Consider the following 17,993-nt stretch of genomic DNA (forward strand, 5'->3'; position numbering starts at 1 on the left):
TCTCTTGGCCATACCCTGGAACCAGTCCACCCCTGTGTCTTCCCATGAACAGGAGACCTTCCCAAGTGGCCTCCAAATGGGTAGGCAAGTCACAGCCATCACAGCAAATAACTCATATTAATTTTGCATACAATCTTAATTTGTGTATTTTTGTGATTTATTTTGGTATTGTTATGAGTTTGATTCTCAGGGAGTTTTGTTGTTACAACCCTTGTGTCTTTTGTCACAAAACGATAATAATATTTGCTAGACAATATATGGAATTTATTTTTGATTGGTAATAAAAAATGAAATATGTATTTTTTAAAAGTGATTTTCCCTTTCTCTGTAATGTGTTGGTACTTTATAAATTTATAATAAAAGAAAAACCTTGAAATGTATCTATGGAGGTGTGATTACATATAGAACAGTGACTGTCAAATGTTTTTGCCTCAGGATACATTTATACTCTTAAAAAACATATATTTCAGACCCCCTAAGTAACTTGTTTATGTGAGTTACATCTATTGACTTTAACTGTATTAGTAAAACTGAGGAGATTTTGAAATATTTATTTATTTATTTTAAAACATCAATAATAAACCCGGTACATGTTAATATAAATAACACTTTTATGAAAAATAACTGTCTTCTAAAAATGTAGTGAGAAGGGTGGCATTATTTTACATTTACAAACCTCTTTAATGTCTGGCTTAGTAGAAGACAGCTGGATTCTCAGATCTGCCTCAGCCTTCAATCTGTTGCAATGTCACACAAAATGGAGTCTCTGGAAAATTCCACTGTATACTCCTGGGAGAAACAGTGAAAAAAGGCAAATGACATCTTAGTGTTATTAGGAAAATAGTTTTGGCCACATTTGAGAATGAATAAGAGAGTATAATCACAACTATATAAAAACAGACAAGTAAAAATGCCTGATTAAAAGTGTCATGATGCCACTTGGTGGTATCTCTAATTATTGCAATTCCTGTTTACCACATTTGTGTGTAGGCATGGAGTGTATGGAGTGTATGTACGTGTACGTGGTGGAGTATGTGCGTGTGTGTGTTCACATAGGTCATATGTGTGATGTGTATTGTGTGTGCATGTGATACAAGTGTGTGGGTGGGTGGTATATGTGAGGTTGTGGCATGTGTGCATGTGTTGCACGTGTGTGGTGTGTGTGCATGTATTGTCTATCTAGGTGTCTGTGTGTGCATGCATGTATGTAGTGTCTGTGTATGCACATGCACCGTGTCTATAGTATGCATGTTTGTGGTATGTGTGCCTGCAGTGTGTATTGCGGGGGTGCACGTGTTGTGTGTATGTGGTTTGTGTGCTGTGTGTGTACATGGGAGAACAGAATTACTCGTTCACTGTCTTCTACACATGTGCCTGGTCCTATGCTAGTTGCTCTACTGTTTAAAAAAACTCCTATTAAATTGCCTAGCACAGCTCCAGGTAGGTAGGTATAAGCCCTCAACAGACATTCATTGCAGGCTTCCCTGGTGGCGCAGTGGTTGAGAGTCCGCCTGCCAATGCAGGGGACACGGGTTCGTGCCCCGGTCTGGGAAGATCCCACATGCCGCGGAGCGGCTGGGCCCGTGAGCCATGGCCGCTGGGCCTGCGCATCCAGAGCCTGTGCTCCACAACGGGAGAGGCCACAACAGTGAGAGACCCGCGTACTGCAAAAAAAAAAAAAAAGAGAGAGACACTCATTGCTGTCCACCAGCTTCGTGAATCAGGCATTATCTCCATTGACAAGGAAGCGTCTTGGAGATAAAGTACTTGCTCAAGGTTCCACACCTACTGAGTGGTGAGCCCAGGATTCAGACCTAGGTCTTCTGATCAACTAGGAATTTAATCATCTGTACTAATGATTACCTCTAAGTTATAAAAATCATCTACACGGTATGAGCCAAAATGTGCTAAAAGGCAAACAAATTTCTGAATGAAAATAGTATGACAGGGGCTTCCCTGGTGGTCCAGTGGTTAAGAATCTGCCTGCCAATGCAGGGGACACAGGTTCGAGCCCTGGTCCAGGAAGATCCCACATGCCGCAGAACAACTAAGCCCGTGCGCCACAACTACTGAGTCTGTGCTCCAGAGCCCATGAGCCACAACTACTGAGCCCACGTGTCACAACTACTGAAGCCCGCATGCCTAGAGCCCGTGCTCTGCAACAAGAGAAGCCATCGCAATGGGAAGCCCAAGCACCACAACCAAGAGTGGCCCCCACTCACTGCAACTAGAGAAAGCCTGTGCACAGCAACAAAAGACCCAACGCAGCCAAAATAATAAAATAAATAAATTTATTTTTAAAAAATAGTATTACAGCATCACCTGGGCATTTTCTCTGCTCTATTACCCTTTCCATCGATGTGTGGGCACATATCTAGGCTCTGTGCATAAGTGAAAAGACATTAACTAGTACCTACTGGGCACCAATTGTATGCACGATATTTTCACATTCAAGTATAAATATAACAAGCACAAATTCTCAGTCTCAAAGTTACATGTTCAAAACCTAACTCTCTATTTTTCATAATGCAATCTGAATTTCTGATTCCAGTTTCTGTACACCTCATCTAGTCCCCTGAAGGAAAACTCAGTCCCATCTAAGGTCACTCAGACATTTCAGGCAGATTCACCTCACTCTGTCCCCCTTTCCTCAGGTGGAGCCCCGGCTTCAAGGAGATGGATGCCTGGCCCCAGCTCCACCAGCATCCTCCAAGGCAGCACAAGATGGACTGGTATCTGTGCCCACTGCATCCACTGAAGCTCACCCCCAGCCACGGCCACCTGCTGGGGAAGCACTCTTCGTGTTTTGTCACCACTGAGAACGTCCCTGAGGTTCTCTCTCAAGAGACCCAGGCTGTTCAACTCCTCTCCCTGTCCCCAGCCCTTGGGGTGCTGGAGTGCTGGGACCCTGCAGCCAGCAGGCTTTCCAGGTTCATGGCACTTCTTGCACACACTCACAGCCCACATACAGTCCCACCAGGCTCCCAGGCAGTGGACTTATCTCTCAGCTCCTACATCAACCTGCAATCTTCCCCACTCAGTTCTTCACACAGAAAAATGTTTAGACAAGAGTTCTTCAGGATTAGCCTAAGCAAATTAAAAAAAAAACTTGATTTTCAAATTAGTCTTTCCTCGGTTGTAAGTTCTTTTCTTTTTTTTAACTTATTTTATTTTATCTATTTATTTTGGCTGCATTGGGTCTTCGTTGTTGCGCGTGGGCTTTCTCTAGTTGCAGCGAGTGGGGGTTACTCTTCTTTGCAGTGCGGGGGCTTCTCATTGCGGTGGCTTCTCTTGTTGTGGAGCATGAGCTCTAGGCACCTGGGTTTCAGTAGTTGTGGCAGGCGGCTCAGTAGTTGTGGCTCGTGAGCTCTAGAGAGCAGGCTCAGGAGCTGTGGCGCATGGGCTTAGTTGCTCTGCGGCATGTGGGATCTTCCCAGACCAGGGCTCGAACCCATGTCCCCTACATTGGCAGGTAGATTCTTAACCACTGTGCCACCAGGGAAGCCCGTAAGTTCTTTAAATCCATTTCGAAACTCAGCTGATTTTGTGCTATATCTGGGTCTGAGACCTCAGTGTCCTACCTTTGTTGGGCCAGGAAGAGGCCTGAGAAAGCCCTCAAGGATCACAGTGAGAACAGTGAGGTAAGAACAGTAATTAACATCACAGGGCTGGCTGGGTGCCAACTCAACCCAAAACATACACATGGAGAAGTGGAGAAATGGGGAGCCAGACCTTTGTTGGCCAGCTCACTCACCATTCTCTTGTCCCCACACCCCTAGAGAAAGAAGGACTTGCTTCCATGCGTCATGCCAGCTCCCCAGTGAGAGCCCCCAATCCTCACCAGTGCAGGTCTGGAGGGGCCCACATCCCTCACATGAGTAGGAGAGTAAAGGCCACAGGGATATAAGCAGCAGTTCTCAACAGAATCCCTGGGAGCTAGTAAATATGCACATTCCTGGGCCCCGCCCCCAGAGATTTAATTCAGGGGGTCTCCAGTGGAGCCTGAGCATCTGCATTCCCAACAAGCTCCCAAGTGATGCTAATGTCCTGGTCCAGGACCACAGCGAGAGCACTGATACAAAGGACCCAGTGGCTTGAGGGAAGGGGACAGAGGCCCACCATCAGAGCAGGTGGCTCCAGGAGAGGCCGACTTCAGAGAGGAAACACAAAATAGCTTTGAGAGAAACACGAGAAACACTGTAATGAGAACCCTTAAGAAGATAGTTACGTCTATATAGGTAGATAGAGATAGACACAGAAATTAGATATAAATTTGGAATAGATATATTCCAAAATCTTTGTTTTTTCTTATTGTTTCTTTGTGATATCTCCTTGACTCTCCTTAAGAGTTCTCATTACAATTATTTTTTAGATTTTTATTACAATTTTAACTTTATTTATACATTTTTATATATTTGTATACTTTACATTTTATTTTTAATACAGTTTTTATTCTATATACATACATACATAACATATATACATATATTCAAATTATAAAATTCAGTAGAGGTAATGAAAAATAAAATGGATGCTGCTGGCAACATAATTCATGATCCAAAGGTCGAAAAGAAGAGCTAACATTATCATGATTATCACTCCCTTGCACACATCCCAAACTCTTGCCCCTCCTCACTTCCTTGAACTCTTTTGATGAAACCTTAACCATGTTAAATCCAACTCTCCAGCAGAAGATGGCTGGGAAAATCACAAGCCACATGGACCTGACAGGCTTCACTCCAATTCCAGACCGTGAACCTCAAGAGGCAATTTGTCCTGCCCAGGTCACGCTGCATTTCCCTGGTCTGCCCAATCCCCAGTCTCCAGAGACGGTTTCACACTTTCCCCTCTCTTGCCAAACCCCCAATATTCTGCCTTTGCCAGCCCCCTTCCACCAGAGTCTGTCCACCTTTTCTACCTTCCACCCACTCCCTGAGATGGACTGTCCAGGCTGCCACCCACAGCCAGTCCCTCCTTACCTATTCAAGTGCCCTGTTCCAACAACATTGCTCTCTCTCTGCTACATCATCAGTTCTCATTCTTTCATTCTACTAGATCTTCTTCAACAGTATATAAAAATGCTGTTACCTCTCCCAGCTGAAAAGAACCAGCAAAAACACCCTAGTCTTTTTTGTTTGTTTTGTTTTGTTTTGGGGGGTTTTTTTTTGGCCACGCAGCACAGCATGAGGGATCTTAGTTCCCCGACCAGGGATCGAACCCACACCCACTGCAGTGGAAGCAAGGATCCTTAACCACTGGACCACCAGGGAAGTCCCCAAAACACCCTGGTCTTGAACTTACTTCCACTGCCAACATCTGTCCCATTTCTTGTCTATACTTGTCTCAAACTCCTCCCCACCCACCATCTCTCTTTAACTCACTTCAACCAGGCTTTTGCACACCGCAGTAATAAATTTCTCTCCTCAAGGTTACAGATCATTTCCACCTAGATCCAATGGCCTGTCCTCATCTGACTGTCCCATCTTGGTCACCCCCTCCTCCTTGTAACATTTTCATCCTTGGGTTCCAGGATACCATCTCCTGGAACTCCTTCCACCCCCTGAACATTTCTTCTCTGTCTCCTTTGCTGCTTCCTCTTCCTCTCCATGACCTTCTTTTCCCTCTATCTACTTGCCTTCCCTGGGGACATTTACATATCCTTCTATGCCTTCCCAGCAACTAGAAGACCATATGGGACTGGTTCTGGCCAATAGACTGAGCAGAAGAGATGGGTCACTTCCCAGCAAAGCCTGGCATACAACTCTCCAGCTGTCTTTTCTCCTGCTGCAGCTATATAGAGAAATCCTCAGGTTGATGTGTGGGACCAAAAAACCAAAGCAGCCTGATCACTGAGTCACTCTATAAGACAGGTGTCCTGGAAATGAGCACAGACCTGCATCAAGCTTCATATCATTGAGCAATAAACATCTGTGTGTCAGCCACTGGGATTTGGGAGCTATTTGTTACCAAGGCAGAAGCCTAGCCTATCCTGACCAATAAAGTTACCTCATCCAGTTTTATAGCTTTAAATACTATCTCTATGCCAATAACTCCCAAATTTGTAGATTCAGCCAAATTTGTCTCCTGGATTCTAGACTCAAATATCCAACTACCTACTCAACATCTCCACTTGGGATGTTAGACTTCTCAAACTTAACATATTCAAAACCAAATTCTTGGGCTTCCCTGGTGGCGCTGTGGTTAAGAATCCACCTGCCAACACAGGGAACATAGGGTCGAGCCCTGGTCCAGGACGATCCCACATGCCTTTGAACAACTAAGCCCATGTGCCACAACTACTGAGCCTGCACTCTGGAGCCCACAAGCCACAACTACTGAGCCCACGTGCCACAACTACTGAAGCCTGCATGCCTAGAGCCCATGCTCCACGACAAGAGAAGCCACCGTAATGAGAAGCACATGCACTGCAGCAAAGAGTAACCCCCGCACGCTGCAACTAGAGGAAGCCCGCACACAGCAACAAAGACCCAACGCAGCCAAAAATAAAATAAATAAATTTATTTTCTTTTTAATTATTGATTTACTCTCATAGCATTCCTCATTTCAGCTGGTGGCAACTCTACTAACCATTAGAGTCCACTGCTACCAACCTCCACAGCTACCACCCTGATCCCAGCCACTATCACCTATCGTTAAAGAAGCACCTCCTATTAGGTCTCCTGCTTCTACCTTTACAATCTATACCTATACAATCTATACCTGTACAGTCTATGCCTAATATGTTAGCCAGAGAGATCCTCTGATTTTTTTATGAAACTATACTACAAAGTTTTTTTTACTGAAGTGTAGTTGATTTACAATGTTGTGTTAATTTCTGCTGTACAGCAAAGTGACTCAGTTATACACATATATGCATTCTTTTTTTATATTCTTTTCCATTATTGTTTATCATAGGATACTGAATATAGTTCTCTGTGCTATACAGTAGGACCTTGTTGTTTATCCATTCTATATATAATAGCTTACATCTGCTAACCCCAACCTCCCACTCCATCCCACCCCTAATCTCCTCCCCCTTTTATAATAAGTCATATCAAGTTATTCTTCTCTCTCAAAACACTACAATGGCTTCTCATTTTAGCCAGAGTAAATGCAAAGTCTTTACTGTGGCCTACAAGACCCTACAGGTTCTGTTACCCATCAGAACCCCCATACCCACTCTGTATCAGTCACACCAGCATCCTTGCTCTTCACCCAACACACAAGGTACACTCCCTTCTTAGGGCCTTTGCACTAGCTGCCTCGTAGAATGTTCTGCCCCCAGGTCCTGCAAGGCTCATTCCCTCATCTTGTTTTATTAACTCTCACCTTCTCAAGAGGCCTACCCTGAACACCCCATTTTAAATTGCAGATCATCCCTATATCACCACTCCCAACCCTCCTTACCTTACCCTACTTGTCTCTTTCTTCCTTAGTACTCATCATCTTCAAATATTGAATATATTATGGAATCTACTTCTTTACTTATAATCTGTCTCTTCCCACTAAAATGTAAGTTCCATGAAGGTATTGTTCATGATATAACCCAAGTGCCTGAATTTGGGCAAAGAGGAGGTGCTCAAAAATGTTTGTTAAGTAAATACATAAACGCCCAACCCACGCACATCTGGTCACCTTATCTTTGATAAAGGAGGCAGGAATGTACAGTGGAGAAAGGACAGCCTCTTCAATAAGTGGTGCTAGGAAAACTGGACAGCTACATGTAAAAGTATGAGATTAGAACACTCCCTAACACCATACACAAAAGAAAGCTCAAAATGGATTAAAGACCTAAATGTAAGGCCAGAAACTATCAAACTCTTAGAGGAAAACATAGGCAGAACACTCTATGATATAAATCACAGCAAGATCCTTTTTGACCCACTTCCTAGAGAAATGGAAATAAAAACAAAAATAAACAAGTGGGACCTAATGAAACTTCAAAGCTTTTCCACAGCAAAGGAAACCATAAACAAGACCAAAAGACAACCCTCAGAATGGGAGAAAATATTTGCAAATGAAGCAACTGACAAAGGATTAATCTCCAAAATTTACAAGCAGCTCATGCAGCTCAATAGCAAAAAAACAAACAACCCAATCCAGAAATGGGCAGAAGACCTAAATAGACATTTCTCCAAAGAAGATATACAGATTACCAACAAACACATGAAAGAATGCTCAACATCACTAATCATTAGAGAAATGCAAATCAAAACTACAATGAGATATCATCTCACATCGGTCAGAATGGCCATCATCAAAAAATCTAGAAACAATAAATGCTGGAGAGGGTGTGGATAAAAGGGAACACTCCTGCACTGCTGGTGGGAATGTGAATTGGTACAGCCACTATGGAGAACAGTATGGAGGTTCCTTAAAGAACTACAAGTAGAACTACCACATGACCCAGCAATCCCACTACTGGGCCTATACCCTGAGAAAACCATAATTCAAAAAGAGTCATGGACCAAAATGTTCATTGCAGCTCTATTTACAATAGCCAGGAGATGGAAGCAACCTCAGTGTCCATCATCGGATGAATTGATAAAGAAGATGTGGCACATAGGTACAATGGAATATTACTCAGCCATAAAAAGAAAGATAAAAAGAAAGATAAGAAGGAATCAGAAGAAATTCCTGAAAACAAAAATGGATATAAATTTCCCAGAATCAAAGCAAGATGGAAGTTCTTGAATTGAAAAAGTCACAGGGTGACACAGAGGAGATGTAAGGAAAAACACCATGCTAGATACAGTATAATGACATTTAAGCAGATCAAAGACAATGAGAATATTTGAAAACTTCTAAACAAAAGAACAGTTCGCCTATTACTGAATAAGAATCTGATTGACATCAGACTTTTCAGTAGAACACTGAATGACACAAAATGAGCAAGTCAAATTTTTCAAAGTAAAAGAAACTTGAACCTAGACAAATATCCAGGCAAATTTTACTCCAATACGACAGAGTAATAAAAAAAGAAATCATTTCAGGCAAAGGTCCTCAGAGGTTTTCTCACACAATGATTCCCATCTGAAACAAAATTCTGATTTCCTAAATATGACTCAAAATCCAAAACCAATAAGGACAAGACGTATATATTTGATTACGTTAAAGTATGAATTGCATGGCAAAAACCACCACAAAGTGAAAAGATAAATGAGAAAAAAAATTGAAACTTATAATACAAGGGATTATTATGGTTAATATATGAGGATCTTCTAAATGTTGAAAAGAAAAAAATCAACAACCCAATAGAGAAATGGACAAAAGAAATGGAGAGACAGATCACAGAAAAAGAAATGGAAATGCCATTCAAATCTATGAAAAAAACTCAACTCAGCTTACAACAGGAGGAGTGCAAGTTAAAACTGCATTAAGATATAATTTCTCAACCATCACGGTAACAAAAATCTAAAAACTTAACCATACACCCTATTGGCAAGGTTTTTGGGAAACTGTCACTCTTATATACTTTGGGTAGGAAGCCCACATTTTATAACCCTGTGGAGCAGAAACTGACAATAACTAGCAAAATTACATATACATTTACCCTAATAGAAAAAAATATATCCACACAGGCATATTTGGCCCAAAACTTAGAATCTTGAGTTATGGAAAGCCACAACTGGAAGAATTTTTAAGAGAAATAATAAGTCAATAATGTTAACATACATTCTCAGAAACTGAGAGAATGGTAGGAAGTAATAGAATCCATAATTTTAACACACCTCTCTCAGAAACCAATAAACCCAGCAGATAAAAAAAATAAGCAGAGATATGAAAGACCTGCACAATGCTTTTTAAATGTATATGTGTGTATGTGTCTATAGCCACAATAAACAGAATCTTATCATTTTCAAGCACATTCAGAACATTTATAAGAAGTAAACATATGATTGCACTGTAAAGGACACTTTAATAATTCTAAAAATTCAATATCATACCAACTGTGTTCTCCAACCCTAATGGAAATGGAAAGAAAGAAAGAGAGAGAAGAAGGAAGGGAGAGAGGGAAGGAGGAGGAGGGGAGCTGGGAGGGAAAAAAGAAAAGGAAAAACAAAGAAAGAAAGAAAGTAAATAATGTATTACTAAATAACTCTTAGCAGAAAGCAAACTAAGAAATATTTAAAACTGAACCATATGGGGCTTCCCTGGTGGCACAGGGGTTGAGAGTCCGCCTGCCAATGCAAGGGACATGGGTTCGTGCCCCGGTCCGGGAAGATCCTACATGCCGCAGAGCGGCTGGGCCCGTGAGCCATGGCCGCTGAGCCTGCGCGTCCGGAGCCTGTGCTCCGCAACGGGAGAGGCCACAGCGGTGAGAGGCCCGCGTACCGGAAAAAAAAAAAAAAAAAAAAAAACTGAACCATAGAGATGTTAAAATTTGTGGGACTCAACTTACACAGTACTTGAAGGAAAATATATATATATAGATACATTTATTGGGAAACAAGTAATGTTAAAAATAAATGAGATGAGCATTCCACTCAAAAAGTTGGGAAAAGAACAATAGACCAAATCCAAAGAAATGAGAGGGGGAATACAATAGAGATAATTGTAGATTAAAAGATAATAGGAAAGATTAGTAAAGGAACAGATATTTATAACTTATAAAATGCTAATAATGTTTAAACCTAAACAAAATGGATAAATCCAGAGACAAAATTTAAGATACCAAAACTGCACAAGAGGAAAGATAATTTGAATAAATTAGTAATTATTTTTTAATTAAAATGGTCATCAAAGACCTCCTCCAACTCAAGACTAGACCAAAAAAAACCACCTGTTTTATAGGTAAGTCCTTCCAAATTTGCAAGGCAGAACTGGTTCTTCTCTTTATACTCGTTGTTCTAGAACTGCATTTCTAATACAGTAGCCACTAGCCACTTGTGGTTATGGGGTGGCTAGGATAACTGGGGAACTGAATTTTTTAGTTTTATTTCACTTTAATTAACTTTAAGTTCAAACTGAACAACTGATACTCAATTCCAATATCAGAAAACTTTTTTTTAAGTTGTTAAGTTCAGCATTTATTAAACTTATTCAGTTGTGGAGTCTTTTTTGCTTTTTTTAATTTACATGAAGTTAATTAAAATTTACTGCTTTTGGTGTACAGTTCTGTGAGTTCTGATACATGCACACAGCAGTATAACCAACACCACAATTCTGATACAAAACAGTTCTCTTGCCCCAAAACTGTCCCTCATACATCTCCTTTTTAGTTAAACCCTTCCTCCACCCCTCACCTCCGGCAACCACTAATCTGTTCTCTGTTCTCATAGTTTTGCCTCTTCCAGAATGTCCTGTAAGTGGAATAATAAGCATGTAACCTATGGATGTACCTATTAGAAAGCTTTAACAGACGTTTGAAATAACTCAGGTATGTGGATCTACTTTTTCAATTATAAATTTATGAAATCTAAATACAGGTATTTCTTATAAAAATATACAAATTAATTACATTTGTTCACACTAGCTTAAACCAACACAAAATTAATGTAAATAAGATATCACACACAATGGCAAAGATATATGTGGGTATAAAAATTATTTATAAATTAACCAAGTGGCACAAGTATGTACAAGACCACTATGAAGGAAATTTAAACACTCTTTTAAAAGACATAAAAGATCATCTGAAGAAATGAAGAAACACACCAACGTCTCCTTCATATTAATCTATAAAGTTAATGCAACTCCATTATAATTGCAGTTGAATTTATTACAGAACTTAAACTTACTCTGAAATATTTTGATACTAGTAATGGCAGTTTATTCAAACAAAGCTTCCCACCAGGAAAAATTATAATGCAACTTCAAATGTTTCTTAAATCTTCTTTAAAACAATTAAGAGATTCTGATTCCAAGTAAGATAGAGCCAGCACAGCCCTCTCTGTCTCTCCCACTGAATGAAGCTAAAAACTCTGGATACAATCTGTGGGGCGGCTCTCTGAGGGTCTGAAAAATAAGTGGTGATGGACAGATGGAAGAATCCAGAACTCAAGTACAAATGATCTGGAGGTGGATTGCCTGGGGTTCTTGGCCTCCATAGCTCCTGGTCTGGATTCAAAGGCAGCACAAATCCTGGAACTGGATACTGGGCACCAACAGAAATTGCTCCAAGAAAAGCCCTCCCTTTCTTGTCTGAGAAGCAGGAACGGAACCCCTAATGGAAAGAGAGAATGGAGAGTACGCCCAGGTTGGTTGGTTGGTTTTCTATCATGGCCCTGACCCCAAGTGATTTCAGTCTTGAAGCTGCAGCCCTGTGCTTTTTTATTCCTCTCTCTCCTTCCACCACTTAACCATGAAGGCAGACTTCTTCACAGAAAGTGTGCAGAGAAGGGAGACTACAGTCCTGGTATTCTAGCCAGAGGACAAGGAAGGGGGCTCCTAGGAGTGAGAGAGTGTAGAGGAGATTGTGAATAGGGGTCCCCTAAAGTGTTATATGAACACCTAGGCTCACCCCCCAAGGTGCACATGCGTGGATCTGACCCCAAACAGGACACCAAAGGCTTTGAGAACTGAATTACAAGTTAGGTCAGTGACCAGGGCTCAAGTCAGCTATGAAAACTGAACAGACATCAGAACCCACAGAGGGCAGGTTGGAACTTGTAGTCTAAACCTAACCAAGTGAATTGCCTGCTAAGAAAAAAAAATCTCCACAAGATTTAAATAATACTCAGAGTGTCATAGGATATTATACTCAAAATACCCAGGACACAATCCAAAATTGTTTAATATGCAAAGAACCAGCAAATTGTGATCAATTTTCCCAAAAAAAGGGCAATTAACACACCAATTCATGATGACCCAGGTGTTGGAATTACCAGATCTTAAAACAGTTATTATAACCAGGTTCCAAGATGTAAGGGCAAGCACTCTTGAAACAAATAGAAGGCAGACTATCTCAGCAGATAAACAGAAGCTTAAAGAAAAGAAGTCAAGGAAAATTTTTATAACGAAAAAATATAATCACTGAGATGAAAGTTTACTGGATGAGCTCAAGAGCAGACTGTAGAAGAAAGTGGAAAGAATGAGTGAACTTAATGACAGACCAGTAGATGTTACCCAATCTGAAGAGCAGAAACTAAAAAAGATTGATATAAATGAACAGAGCCTCAGGGACCTGTGAGACAATAAGACAATACCTAATGGTCTAAAATCCATGTCATTGGAATTACAGGAGAGGCAAAAGGATGAACTACTGAAAAAATATTTGAAAAAATAATGATTGAAAATTTCCCAAATTTGGTGAAAGACCTAAATCTACAGATTCAGGAACCTCAGTGAACACCCAAGCTGGATAAACCCAAAGAAATCCATGCTCAGAAATATAATAATCAAACTGCTAAAAATCAAAGACAAAAAAATGTAAAGCAGCCATAAAAAAGACACACAATGTAAAGGGAAACAATTATCCAAATGACTGGAATTTCTTATAGCAGGTCTATTTGCAAAAACTGGAAATAATCCAAGTGTCCATCAACAGGGTGAATAGGTAAATTCTGGTGTATTCATACAATGGAAAACTGCTCAGCAATAATAAGGAAGGAACTGTTGATGCACACAACAACAAAGATAAATCTCAGAATAATTATGCCAAGTGAAAAAAGCCAGACATAAAAGTGTACATAATGTATGATTCCATTTATATAAAACTCTAGAAAATGCAAGCTACCTATAGTGACAGAAAGCCAGGGCTGGGAGGATTATGCAGGAATGACTGGAGAAAGGGATTGTAATGAGGCATGGGGAAAATATGGGGTGGGGGTGATGTGCATTATCTTGATCATGGTGATAGTTTCAAAGGTATTTGCATTATGTCAAAATTTATATTGTACAATTTAAACATATATAGTTTATTGTATGTCAATTATACCTCAATAAAGCTGTTTTTTTTTTTTTTTTTTTTTTTTTTTTTGCGGTATGCGGGCCTCTCACTGTTGTGGCCTCTCCCGTTGCGGAGCACAGGCTCCGGATGCGCAGGCCCAGCGGCCATGGCTCACGGGCCCAGCCGCTCCGCGGCATATGGGATCCTCCCAGACCGGGGCACGAACCCGTATCCCCTGCATCGGCAGGCGGACTCTCAACCACTGCGCCACCAGGGAGGCCCAATAAAGCTGTTTTTTAAAGTAATTACTAATTCATTCATATGGATGAATCTCAAAAATATCATGCTGAGTCAAAGAAGCCACACATAAAAGAATACATGCTGTATGATTCCATTTACATAACATTCTAGAACAGGAAAAACTGATCTATAGGACCTCCCTGGTGGTGCAGTGGTTAAGAATCTGCCTGCCAATGCAGGGGACACAGGTTCGATCCCTGGTTCAAGAAGATCGCCACTGCAATGAGAAGTTTGCACACTGCAACTAAGAGTAGCCCTCGTTCAGTGCAACTAGAGAAAGCCTGCGCAGAGCAACGAAGACCCAACACAGCCTAAAAACAAAAACTGATCTATACTAATAAGAAGGAGGAGGAGAGAATGGTTGCCTGCCCCTGGAGTGTGGGGACAGAGATTGACCAGAAAGGGGCATGAAGGTGATGATAATGTTCTTGATACAGGTTTAGGTTACATGAGTATATTCATTTGTCAAAACTTTCAGAATGGAAACTCTAGATTGGTGCAATTCACTGTATGCTAAAGTGTTTACGAATGAAGGGTCCTGATATCAAAAATTTACTTTAAAATATACTTTTTAAAAAGAGATGAATTGATGGATGAATATGGGGAAATAAGGATAAATGGATCAACATGTGATAAAGTGATAGAGCAAAATGTGAATTCCAGAATCTAGGTGGTTTGAGGGTGTTGGTTCTATAACTCTTTCAACTTTTCTGTACACTTGAAATTTTTCATAATAAAATGTTGGGAGGAAACACCAAAAACAAAACTATTTGTGTATCTCAGTCTATACATATATAAGTAAATGCAAAGGAGACAGTCTATATGGACACCCAGAAAGCTTTTTTTTTTAAGGAAACATTTCTGAAGCCTTTATTTACAAAGCTTTAAAACCAAATAATCCCTCTGTTTCACAAATGTTTTGTTTAAAAAGGAACACCCAGTTACAGCATTGAAGTATCATGAATAAAGAATGTACAAGGGAAACAAACCAATGTGGCTAACATTTGGAGATCTGCTACTACTACTGACTGAAGTGCAGATAACACACATCATAACTTGTAATCCATCATTTCAGTGCAGAGTTAATGATTACCAAAGTGTCTTCCTACACATGCTCTGATCTGGTCACATATTCTGCATGGCTAAATATTTCACAGTCTCTTTTGTCAATATATATAAAATAGATTGCAAAGATATACACAAAAAATAAACAAGCATTACACTCCTCAGGTAATTTTATTAGCTACACTGTATATAGCTAATAAATTTCTATTTTTTGTATTTTGTTGTTTTGCACCAAATCTCTCCATTATTTATCTTTGTAGCAAATATGAAAGCACAAATTTTTTGTCTTCTAATTTAATCTGGTACAAAATATACCTAAAGACTTGCAATCTTTGGATTTTAATGAAATTGATTTGTGTAGTCAACAAATCAAGAGCATCATTAAGTATGGCTATAAAATTTTTAAAAATTAAAAATAAGGGTAAATAGCGATGGAATAAAAAGAAGTCGATCGAGGAAAGTGTGCTATCATAAAATAACCGCAGCTTCAACATCTTGGATACCAGTTTCCGGGCAGACACTTAAACATCCAATCACAAAGGATTTTTCCTGAAGGGTGTAAAGCTGGTTTGAAAAATTCGTCAGTCACAGAGCAGCCTACACATGCCAATTAGAAACTGACAGACACTAGATGTGCTTGGGAGATTAAGTACTACGTACAGAAACAGCAGTTACTAAGCTCCTCAGTAGTTTTCTTGTCTTTTTTTTTTTTTTTTTTTTTTTGTAGTCTTGCTGAATCAACCATCTGCACAATGCATGTTCTATACTCTGTGGGTCAAAAGCAAGTAAATACCGTATAAAGTTCGCAGATGGTCATTTTTCCAGCTAAGAGCAAGAAAAGCCAAAACTGCTGATAAAACAGAGGATTTGAGTCAGAATCACTCTCTAAAGTGCAAAATTGATGGTCCACAATCTCAAATAGCTAAAACTCCTGCAGAATGGAAGGGAGACATGAAACAGGGAAATAAATTACAGTCAGTGCTAGTTAATTTAGGAAAGGGAAAAAACAAACCAAGCTCAAGTAAGTAACGTTTATCAAAGTATTCAATATGATGTACTGAATAGCTTTCCCCACTCTCTGTCACACACGCCTACTAACAAGTATATTAAGGCCAGATTTAACCTGAATGCTTTTCTATTTATTAAGATCTGAGATAGGAATGGTCATACTTAGTACTGACAGGCAGAAAATAAAATGAGCTATGAAAGAAAAAAAAGTAATGTCTATTGTTCAAGGGATTCAACCAGAGATAAAACCTATATACAAGCATGTGTATAGCTCAAATAAAATAAAAATAAAAGAACTATTTCATATCATGACTGCTTGTTGGCTTCCTCTTCATATGCATTCCCTGTGCCATTCTGTACATAGGATGAACCAGAACCAAGGCCATACAAATGACCACAATATTTGGCATTATCAATATGATCTTCAAAGAACATTTCTCTCACTTTGAAAAAGGCCATTCCTGTGAGCAATGAGTCAGATCCTGCCTGATGCTGTGGTCCTACCCGTTCCAGCTCCAACTGTTCAGCAACTTCTTGTAAACCACCTTTGAGATTTTTGCAGCTCTTCATGAGGTACTTCACATCATAAATAACAGGAAAAAACAATCGAAGGATCTCAAAAAAGTCAAGTTCTTCTTCAGGCAAGTTAGAATTGGTCAGGATTTTGATTAAGCAGCCAAAGTCATAACCACTATGAAATGATAACCATTTGACCCCTTCACAGAGGACTACTCCTGATGTCATAAGAAGTTCTGCAAAGTACTGGGTCTCAATTCCTTCCTCCTCATGTTTTTAAAACTGGATACCAGATGTTGTTAGTACCTCTATAGAGTCTTGGGCATACATGTCCTCAGTCAAATTAAATTTAAAATTAAACTGCCAAGTTGAAGTTCCAGGAGGGTATTCTCCTTGCTCATTCATAAATGTCAGTCCTAGCTGAATTATCTTTAACAAGTCCACATTACACAGCAATAGTTGGTACTGATAGTCAGCATTGCTCCTGAATTCTCCAAGGGGTCTTGCAACCACACCTGGAAACTCGGTGTCCATAGCAATGTTAATTATATTTTCGGATAACTTGACAAATTTTCTTCATCTCTTCATCCAGGTTGCAAGCCCAAACTTCACAAATTCTTTGGCTATGATCTACAGTCGCTCCTGGCATAGTGAGGGCACAAGGAGTCTAGCTGCCAAGCATCAAAATGTTATACTTGATTGAAGATTTGTTTCGTAAAATACTTTATCCTTTATTTATGTACTTGTGTCGCTGAGCTCGCGCTCCTCCTCCTCCTCGCCATAGAGACAGCACCCAGTGGCGGCAAGACACCTCTTGCCCGGCAAGGGGGAAAGGGGAGCCCCGAGAAAGCTTTTAAGAGTGGTTATTGCTGGAGAAGGGAAGGATGGGGGAGACAAAAAGTGGAACTTTTGCTTTTTCGTGTCTTGATTTTTTACAGTGAACATATAGACATGTAACCATGTGTAATTTTTTTAAGAAAAAAATCACCATGTGAGTTTTCCATAAACTCACATTGCAGGTATCATTCTGGCACAGAAGAGCAAATCTAGGGCTAGATGGATGTAGTGGTCCATGCAAGGTTCCCAGAGAGACTGGAGATCAGGAACGAGAACCCGGTCCTGTGACCCCGCAGGTAAAGAGACCTTGATGGAAAGGCCTCAAGTGGGTTCATCACATCTCCCACAGCCCCACCCCTTCACAAGTAGCTGGAGTTAACATTTAACACCAGCATTCCTTCACTACTATTCACATGGCAGGAGACACACTCGGCCA

The 17,993-nt window shown here is 40.2% G+C and overlaps 1 protein-coding gene across 1 annotated transcript; it reads right to left on the reverse strand.

Moving 5' to 3' along the window:
* Positions 1–16,215: 16,215 nt before the first annotated feature.
* On the reverse strand, positions 16,216–17,472 carry LOC132486011 (CCR4-NOT transcription complex subunit 7-like). The gene is given in 2 exon segments (XM_060092667.1): positions 16,216–17,263; positions 17,265–17,472. Coding segments are annotated over 2 exon segments (858 nt in total). The 5' UTR covers positions 17,370–17,472; the 3' UTR covers positions 16,216–16,510.
* Between the last annotated feature and the right edge of the window lie 521 nt (positions 17,473–17,993).

Source organism: Mesoplodon densirostris, chromosome 3, assembly GCF_025265405.1.
Source record: "Mesoplodon densirostris isolate mMesDen1 chromosome 3, mMesDen1 primary haplotype, whole genome shotgun sequence".
Lineage (NCBI taxonomy): Eukaryota > Metazoa > Chordata > Mammalia > Artiodactyla > Ziphiidae > Mesoplodon > Mesoplodon densirostris.